The following is a 10,216-nucleotide window of genomic DNA, read 5'->3' as shown; positions in this document are numbered from 1 at the left end:
AAATTTGGCGCGAAACGTATAAACAATGTAGTTCCAGATTACTAATCTTCCTCAGCGTCTTTCTACGAAACCAGGAAATGATACTTGTGAATCTGCAACACTTAGACACACCAACAAGAAGTTCCAGTACAATTATATGCTTCTGCAAATTCAAGTCATTTGATTCAGAAATGCTGAACACTCAAATGCGTGCAATAGTTTACCTTGATCTTAAAATATGCATTAAGCCTAACATTAAATACCCATATGAACGATCTCGCAAACTAGTTATGTCATTTCAAAGTGTAGTGGCGTTCTCATTGGTTGAACCTACACGGAAATAATAAGCATTGGTCATTTTAAATTTGAAACTATGTATTCAACAGTGAGTGCAAAATAAGAGTACTACTTACTTGGTTCAACAATTTTCAATTGTTCTTTATCTGGTTTTAGTGGGCATTTTCTTTTGTCATGCCCGAATTCCTCACATAAAGAGCACTTTCTCGGCTTGGGTACTGATGCTTCAACAGAACGTAACATTCTACCGGAACTATTTACTTTTCCTTTCGATTTTTCAGCAGGTCTACCTTTCACTTGCGATATATGTGGATCAGCAATAAACGGATGACTTGATTTGTCAACTTCAGTATCTTCTTGAATTTTAGAGCTTGAAACTGGAGCCGTTTTATCAACTTCAACTGTCTTATTATGTTCATCTTATTATGTTCATATCTGATATGCGCAAAGATTTTTTCAATGCCTTCAATCGCCATTCTATACAGTGTATCTGACTTTGAAGCAAAACATGACAGCTGAGTTGATCTTCGACAAAGATGACTAAGTCTAAATGAATCTGGGTTCTCATAATTATCAAAGAGTAATGTTTCATCCATAATTCTAAATGAATTGGCACCTTTCAACAATCTCTTCAGAATAAAATGTGGTGGTATTTCATCTACCTCTAGCTTCATAAGAACTTTAAACACATGTTTGCAAGGTAAACCTTTAAATTCAAAATATTGACATTCACAATACCCCTCATACGTGCCTGGCTTCATCTTTACGGTGAACTGTTGCGGGTGACCAATCTTAGATGTTACTAAATAAGTATTAAATTCATCCCTTCTTTCTATTTCATCAGACTTGAAACGTTGTGCGTCTAATAGTTGCTCACGAAACTTGTTATAAATATTACGAGTGTATATTGTAGCACCATGCTTAAGTATCAAATTTCTGCTATCAATATTCGGGATTTTATGCTCTGATATAAGATCCTCACTATCTTCTTTATCAACGATTTCTTTCACAGCTTGGGCATACCGAACCGCAAATTCTCTGAGATTGGTTTTCGATGAGACTAATGGCAACTGCAAGATGAAACTTATCTTATATAAAGACAACTCTCTTTATTGATGTTTAGAAAATCTCTCAAAACTAAACACAAGCTCTAATCTTGCTCATATGATCAACCACAACTTTGGTGGTCATATATATATAGAACTATGAATTCCTTTTCCTAGTCCTATTACCTTATTACATGTCTTTCCTTTTCTTAGAACTAGATGACTTCTAATTCCCTTAGGATTACATCAATTTCTTAATCTTGTCCTAACCAGCTTGTTAGTGACTTCTATGTTGAAGTTTAACCAACATTCTCCCCGTTAAGCTTCAACCTTACCCGTGACATATCTTGTACTCCAATCAGTTGTCTCATTTCTTCAAACTTGATCCGAGCTAATGCCTTTGTCAATATATCTGCTTTCTGCTCAGTTCCTGGTATGTGTTCAACGTTAATGACCTCCTTCTCGATGCATTCTCGTATGAAATGATACCTTTTGTGAATGTGTTTCGTCTTCCCATGAAACACTGGATTTTTAGTGAGTGCAATTGCAGACTTATTATCAATCTTGATGAGAACTTTTTCAGGTTCTCTTCCTTTGATTTCACCCAACAGTTCTTGAAGCCATATTGATTGTTTAGCTGCTTCTGTTATTAGGAGACGAATTGTCTCTAGTCTAGCAACTGGTGTGAAAACTTCATCAAAGTCTATGCCTGATTCTTGAACGTATCCCTTAGCTATAAGTCTTGCCTTATATTTGTTGACAGTACCATCAACATTCCGTTTTATTTTGAAGATCCACTTAAGACCAATCACTTTTACCCCACCTGGCTTATCAATTAGAAACCAAGTCTTGTTTCTGTTGATTGAAATAATTTCTTATCTACATGCTTGTGTCCATTTAGTCTAGACCTTTGCTTCCTGAAAATTCCTTGGTTCATCATTAACAGAAAGTAGCATAATCTCACATTCTTCTGCAGCTTGAAGAACATAATCCTCCAGATACTGTGGCTTTTGTATCTGTCTTGTTGATTTTCGCAGTGGAATGGGTTGAGTTATTTCATCGATCTATTCTTCTTCTTCTTCTTCTTCTTCTACTTCTTCGTTATTCTCAGTGGTTTCATTATTCTCTTCTTCTTCTTGATTAACATCATTGTTTCCATTGGTATTGATGATTATGGGTCCTTCGCCTTCATCAATTACTTGACCCTATCTCATGTGAAACATTCCTGGATCCCTACTTGGTCCATCATTAGTTTCTTTCCAGTTCCAGTTTGCTTTTTCATCGAATACCACATCTCGACTCACTATCACTCTTTTCATTGTTGGATTGAATAATCTGTAAGCTTTGGATCCAGGCTCAATTCCTAGATGCACAAGAGTCTGAGATCGATCATCCAGTTTCTTAAGAGTTGCAGAATCAACTTTTGCGTATGCTTTGCAACCAAACACTCTTAAATGATCTATGTTTGGTTTTCTCTTTCGCAAACTTTCATATGGAGTCATGTCTTTCAGAGCTTTCGTAGGTATCCTGTTTATTAGGTATGTAGAGTGTCGTACAACTTCTCCCCATAGATAATTAGGTACCTGCATAGACTTTAAAGAACTTCTTGTCATCTCCATTAGAGTCATGTTTCTCCTCTCCACCACTCCGTTTTGTTGTGATGTATATGGTGTTGTGAGTTGCCTTTTGATTCCATTTGACTCACAGAACTTGTTGAACTCTGCGGAAGTGAACTCTCCTCCTCTATCAGTTCTAAGCATTTTGACCTCCTTTTTTAACTCCTTTTCTATCAGATTTCTGAAAACTTTGAATCTGTCAAATACTTCACTCTTTTCTTTCATAAGAATAGACCACATATATCTTGAGAAGTCATCTATAATAACAAATATGTATTTGTTATTTGCAAGGGTTTGTGGTGTAATAGGACCACATAAATCAGCATGAAGAAGCTCTAATGGATTTGAGGCTCTGAATGTTGTTGCTTTTGGGAAACCTTGACGAGTTTGTTTCCCAACTAAACATGATTCACAGATTTTTGCTTCATCATTTATCTGTGGTAGTCCTCGAACCATCTTGTTCTGAGACATTGCCTTTAAAGTTCTAAAGCTTATGTGTCCTAACCTTGCGTGCCACTTCCATGTCTGATCTTCCAGTCTCATGCTCAGACATAATAGCCTTCCAATCATGAGACTTATCTTGTAGAGTCTATTCTGTGAGCGTGAGACTCTAACTAAAAGTCTTCCACTTGGGTCATGAACTGTTAGATAATCTTGTCGCATTCTAACATCACATCCAACTTCTGTAGCTTGTCCTAAACTTAGAATGTTGCTTTGTAATTTTGGGATGAAGTAGATGTTTGTGACAAGCTTCTGTTCTCCGGTCTTGCTCTGAAATAGAATTGATCCTTTCCCTTCAATTTCTACAGAAGATCCATCCCCAAACTTCACTTGTCCTTTGATTTTCTCATTGAGTTTAGAAAAGTAGTGTCTCTTACCAGTCATGTGATTGCTGGCTCCATTATCTAAATACCAGATTCCTTCTTCTCCATCCTTTGATTCGTAGTTCTTTGGTATTAGTTTCCCTTCGTTTAAGAATACTGTGCATGAAAAGAGTTGTATCTGCTTCCCTTGTTTCATTCTTGTTTGCTTCTTCCATCTTTTGTATTCTTTCAGGGCATACAGAGGAGAAGTGTCCTGGTTTATCACATCTGTAACAAATAATGTTTGATCTATCCTTCTTTTCTTTCCCTTGGTTTTGATCATTCTGACTTGTTGTTCTATCTTGTGAGTTAAACCTTCCTCCCCTTCCTCGGCCTCTGTTTTCTCTACCACCTCTTCCACGACCTCTTCCTCTTGTCGCAGAGTTTTGTTGGTAAGAGTTTGTGTACAAGAGTTTTCTTTGAGTTTCTCCATTGTTTTCTTCATCAAGGATTCTCTCTTCATATGCTTTCAATCTTCCAATTATATCTTCATATCTAGTCTTCTTTAAATCTAAGATTTGTTCGAGAGAATCTATGATATGAATATACTTGGATCTTGGTAAACTATTGAGAAACTTCTTTACCAGTTTATCTTCATCAATGGATTGTCCAAGTGACGCAGCTTTTGAGGCTATCTCTGATAGCTTTCCTGCAAAGCTATCAATAGTATCAGTGTCTTTCATCTTCACTCTTTCAAATTCAGATATTAAGGTTTGCAGACGGGCTTCTTTAACTCGATCAGCTCCGAGATTACGTGCCTTTATTGCATCCCAAATTTTCTTTGAAGTTTCCTGTTCACCAACTTGTAGAACAAGACATTCTGGTATTGCTTGAAAGAGTAATCCAATGGCAACATTGTTTTTGTCTGGGTCCAATGTACCAGGATCAATTGTTTCCCAAACTTTGTAGATTTTCATCAGTACCTTCATTCTCATGGCCCATACTGTGTAGTTTGTGGCGTTGAGGATTGGAACTTGTATTGATGGTGGCGTGAACTGTTTTGCACCCACAATGGTGGTTTCGTTTTCCATGGCTCAGAAACAAGCTCAGATACCAATTAATGGCAACTGCAAGATGAAACTTAGCTTATATAAAGACAACTCTCTTTATTGATGTTTAGAAAATCTCTCAAAACTAAACACAAGCTCTAATCTTGCTCATATGATCAACCACAACTTTGGTGATCATATATATATATAGAACTATGAATTCCTTTTCCTAGTCCTATTACCTTATTACATGTCTTTCCTTTTCTTAGAACTAGATGACTTCTAATTCCCTTAGGATTACATCAATTTCCTAATCTTGTCCTAACCAGCTTGTTAGTGACTTCTATGTTGAAGTTTAACCAACAGAGACAAATGATTTGAAAAAGGCATTTACCCCTTCACTGCGACCCGTTGTATTCATACCCGCATAAAATGTATTTCGTAGACAGGTACCCAAGATTCTCGAATCTCATATAAATCAGTTAACCATTCATTGTTGCTCAAATCAAACTCTATAATCTTCTTTTTCCACCTTTCTTCAAACTCTTGTATCTTGTAAGTATGATGAATACATTCTTTCATATCTCCCTTGAACTTTGACTTCTTAAAATAAATCTGTGATAATTTCTCAGGGAATTTTTTCTTAATGTGCCAAAGGCATAAACGATGGCGCGCTTTTGGGAAAACTTTCTTTATAACACCAACCATTGCAGCATCTTGGTCCGTTATGATAGTTGATGGATGTTTCTCCCCCATAGCTTCAAGCCATATGCTAAACAACCATGAAAATGTAACTTCAGTCTCATCTTGTAAAAGATCACACCCAAATTGGATAGTTTGATAATGATGATTTACCCCAGTAAATGGTGCGAATGGCATTTCATATTTATTGGTTCTATATGTAGTGTCGAAGAAAACTACCTCGCCAAATTGTTCGTATGATAAACGTGATCGTGCATCCACCCAGAAAAAATTTACCGCTCTGCCATGTTCGTCAACTTGAACTCTATAAAAGAACTGAGGATTTTCACTTTGTTTCTTGTGTAAATAATCAATGACAGATTGGGCATCACCAAGTTCTAAATTTTTGTGCCTAACATTGCGGAGATGATTCCAACAATCTCTTTTATTAAATCCAATATGTTGTCCATCAAGGATTACAGGAACTTTTCCAACTTCAAGGTTCTCTCTATGAAATTTTTCTGTCATATCCTTTACATCTTCTGGCATGCATTTATCGGACCGCATACGCATTCTTTTTCGTGGTGACAAAAATTTGTGATTGTGTTCATCTGAAAATGCCATCACCTTCCACATACTATTGTCTTCGTTAAGAAGGATTTGCATCTTTGTCGTGCATCCACATTGTATAGTACTGCAACTTCTGCTTTTTTATCTACCCCTTCTATATTGCCATTTTTTACTTTGTTTCCCTCCCGAGAACATACCATATAAGCATTTGTCACTTCCCCAACGCCTCTCCGAGTTCTATTTGTTGATCGAACACGAATTGTAAAACCATTGCGTCGTCCATATTTAGTATAATACTCCTTGGCTTCTTCATAACTGTTAAATTGCATCCCTTCATACGGTGCTTCTAGATTATTGTTTTTCTTAGTTGGAGTAGTATCATGATTGGGTAAATCATCCATCGTTGCTGGAATCACAAAGATATTATCAGGATACTTCTTATACCGTAAACTGAAATAACTAAAATTCTGCTAAAAACTCTCGTGCATAGTTAATCTTTAGAATTCGGTCCAGATCAGCACATTGATTAGTACAGTAGTGGTGAATGTAATACATGATAGTGGCATAATATCTCATTCTATAACAACAGCAGTATTAGAGGTGATAGTAGAAAGAAAGTACCTCTGTTTTTGTAAAATGTGGATTACGGAATAATTATGCAGTAACCATTATTTACCTTTTTATAAGGAAGTTGAAGTGATGACCATATGTTTCTTTGATCGCATATGATCTTAAGAATCAACGAGGAGGAGGAGCAAGCAAAGAAGAAGAAAGACCTAGAAAAGAGAAAAGAAAACCTAATTGAGATCGTGTATTTTTTCTTCGTGGAGGAAATATAGGTAAATCTTTTCTCTAATTTTATTTTTAAGGAAAAAAATGACATATTTGGCTCGGCTAACTGAACCGGACAAACAAAAGAAGCAGTTATGTCGCCACGTCATGGAAATTATGGGCCATTAGATTGCCTATATCTAACGGTATAGGAGATTTGTTAAAGGGGTTTGTCAAACCCCTTTGTTAAAAGATCCCGATCCCAATTATTGTTTCTTCTGAAATTGAGAAAGAGAGGAGTAAATGGAGGCGGCTGTCTGAGATTCTACATATGAGATCGACGAGCACAGGGAGAATTCAGAGAAGATGAATTGAAGAAGAACATGATGGGGGGAAATTGGTTGTTTTCGGTTTACTAGAAGATTGTGGATCTGAGATGTGCGTTTGAGTATGCTACTGTGATGAAGAATAATGAAGAAATTAGGGATTAGAAAGTGGATTTGGTGTTGATGGAGGTGCAGAGAAGAAATCAGTGAGGGTTGAGACGGTTCTGCATCTGCAATTGAACCGAGAAGAGGATTGATTGAATGGGTGAATTCAAGGGGTTGGTGATGAGAAGAACTGAGGATTTATGTTGAGATTCAAGGTCTGTGAAGAATGGTTTAGTTGGATCTGTTGTTGTTGTCGATTTGATACAAGACAGAAATGTTGAGATGAGTTTTGGTCGGACTTGAATATGGGAGATGCTGTTAATGGAAGAGAAGACTTTGTGGGTGTTTTTGTTCATGGGTCTTTGATGAATTAGGAAAACTGAGGTAAGATGCAGCTGAACTGTTGGTGTAAGAGAATTGTGATGCTGGTACAATGGAGAATTACAGATGTTGTAATGAACAATTAGTTGAGCAGAGAAACTGGAGGTGTAGCTGTTGGTGGATTGCACTGAGCTATGGTTTGCAGAATGGATGTTGAGATGCTGTTGCAGATGCAGTTTTGGTGATTTCCATGGGTCTGAGATGAGCAGAGAAGAAAATGGAATTGCAGCTGTGTTGGCATCACAGAGAAGTGGATGAACTGAAATGGTCTTGTTTGAACTGTTGTTAATCTGGTGCTATGGCTTGACTTGCAGGAAGATGAATGAGAGAAGATGGGTTGATTTGTTGGTGGTGGTACCAGATTCAGTACAAGGTGATTGAATTGGTGGTGCTAGAGAGTTACAGGAAAATGGGTGTTGCAGAGTGTAATGCAACGGATGAAATCATTGCGGCTTTTGATCTGAAAATAGAAACTGGTGGTCACTGAAGTGAAGCAGCTGAGATTTGAGCTAATAGATATGTCGGTGCTGTGTTTATTGCAATTAGGGAACATTTTATGGGAGTGAATGCGTTGCAAGTTGGTGCAATGACTTGCATAGGAGGAAGTGCAGATGCAATTGGTGGCATTGTACTGAAGTTGCAGTAGTGGAAGAGTTTGTGTGTATGGCTCAAAGCTGAATTGCAGGTTATGATTGACACTGGAGGTGATCCATGGTGTTGGTATGTAGATACAGAGATTACAGGTGGAATGGTTGAGCAGCAAGATGCTGTTATGTGCTTGAAGTTACAGATTTGGTTGCTGCTCATGGACAGTGCAATGAAGATTATTCCTAAGTTCGGAGGGTAATGAAGCTGTTATTTCTGTGAAACAATGGATCCATGTTGTTCTCGATTTACAGGATTGTTGCAGTTGCATAGCTAGCCGTGTTACAGGTGGTTGTGGTCATGAAAACAAGATAAAGAGATGGCAGCTGAGCTGCAATTGGTGACTGCAATTGAAGTTGGTGGTTAAGATGATACTGCAGTTGCAGAGCAGCAAAAGTGGCTCAAGGGAAGGAGAATACTGGTGTTGCAGGTGGGGATGGAATTGAAGCTGAAACTGAGCATGGGAAGGGACGAAGTGCCAACATGGCTGGCTGGGAAGCAGTGATGCACGATCATGGTGCAACAGAATTTGTGGTCGTGCAAGATGGTCTGATCTTATGCAATTCAGCTCAGTCAGGCTAGTTAGACCCTGACTCGCTTCTGAGTTGGCTTGGGTGACCCGGTTTGACTCTTCTTTGAATCAGTTGACCCGGCCGAGTTGGATCGTTTAACCGGTGACCCGATGGACTTTGCCGGTCACCTGAGATGTTTTTCGACTACTTTGTCGGCCAAATTCCGGCGGTGCACCAGTTTTCCGGTGACATATTTTTGGCAAGATTTTTACATGGGTTTCTCACACACATGGGCTTGTTGGACCACTTGGACTTTGGGCTTTGAAGACCTAGTTTTGGAAAGATGAAAAGCTACAAAAAGGAAAGTTCTCTTTTTTCTTGAGAGATGACGTATTTTTCTACTTGGAACTTTGGAGAGCGGCGACTAGGGTTTGCTTTCGTTTATTTTTCATCTTCTTCATTTCATTTTTGATTATGATTATGATGAACTCAAAAGCTATGAGTAACTAAATACTATTATTGGTTATGGGATAAAGTGGATTTCACAAATGATATTTGATTCAATGAATTAGTTTTGTCTCAACTTTATTGTTTATGATTCATGGTTTATATTGTCTTATGATTTGAGTATTAGTTTGATTGAGTCCGGAATCAATTAGATTGGTCTTCATATCTATTGCTAGATTAGGTTTTATTATACGAAAAAGTGATAAATTCCTGATTCTAAGTAGCATAATTGTGGGTAGTGCTTGTACTGATATATCCTACTAGTTACATATGAATCATAACCTTTGTTAAAACGAATTAGTGCTTTTACACGTTTGTTTGCATTGATTAGTCTTATTTCATAGAACTTATTGCTCTTAGGGAGTTAAACTTAATTGTGCTTTTACACTTTAGGTTGCTTTCTAGGTAGATTTCACAATAGCATCTTTTAATGTTGTTTGTGATAAAATCGTGAAATAAACGGGATACTCTTGCGATCAAGATATCCTAGGACTTTTAATAAATGAGAGATTAAAATATCAATTCTAGTCATTGATGAAAATACATGTTTGTAAATGATACTATCCCGTGACCAATATCTTCTTCTATTGATTATTCCAATTATTTTATTGCTTAGATAAAAACGAAAATCCCCCCCATTGGTTACTAAGAAACTGAAATTTTATAACAACAAAAGCCTTTCTGTGGGAACGATCCTTTCTTACCCTTGCTATATTATATATTTTAAGTTGTGAGAAAGTAATATTATTTTTGACGCATACGACAGCGATTAATGACTCATCAAAATAAAAGTTGAATGTACACTTCTCTGCAACCTGTATCCCACCTTCCTTTTGAAGCCACCCTAAAGGATAGGGTTTCGGATATTTGAGAGTCTTCAAACCCAACTTCTGTATCAAAGAATGTGAAAATAAATTTTTCTGACTTC

General features: G+C 37.2%; 1 protein-coding gene across 1 annotated transcript; it reads right to left on the bottom strand.

Moving 5' to 3' along the window:
* Nucleotides 1-277: 277 nt before the first annotated feature.
* LOC113351099 (protein FAR1-RELATED SEQUENCE 5-like) lies at nt 278-6,442 on the bottom strand. Its single transcript, XM_026595156.1, has 5 exons — nt 6,239-6,442; nt 5,214-6,137; nt 740-1,346; nt 393-653; nt 278-309 (listed from the first exon to the last, which is right to left on the bottom strand). Exons 1-5 carry the CDS (start codon nt 6,440-6,442, stop codon nt 278-280), a joined length of 2,028 nt encoding a protein of 675 aa, XP_026450941.1.
* Nucleotides 6,443-10,216: the final 3,774 nt, after the last annotated feature.

Source organism: Papaver somniferum, chromosome 1 (genome assembly GCF_003573695.1).
Source record: "Papaver somniferum cultivar HN1 chromosome 1, ASM357369v1, whole genome shotgun sequence".
Classification (NCBI taxonomy): Eukaryota; Viridiplantae; Streptophyta; class Magnoliopsida; order Ranunculales; family Papaveraceae; genus Papaver; species Papaver somniferum.
This window is presented reverse-complemented; position numbering and strand designations above follow the sequence as displayed.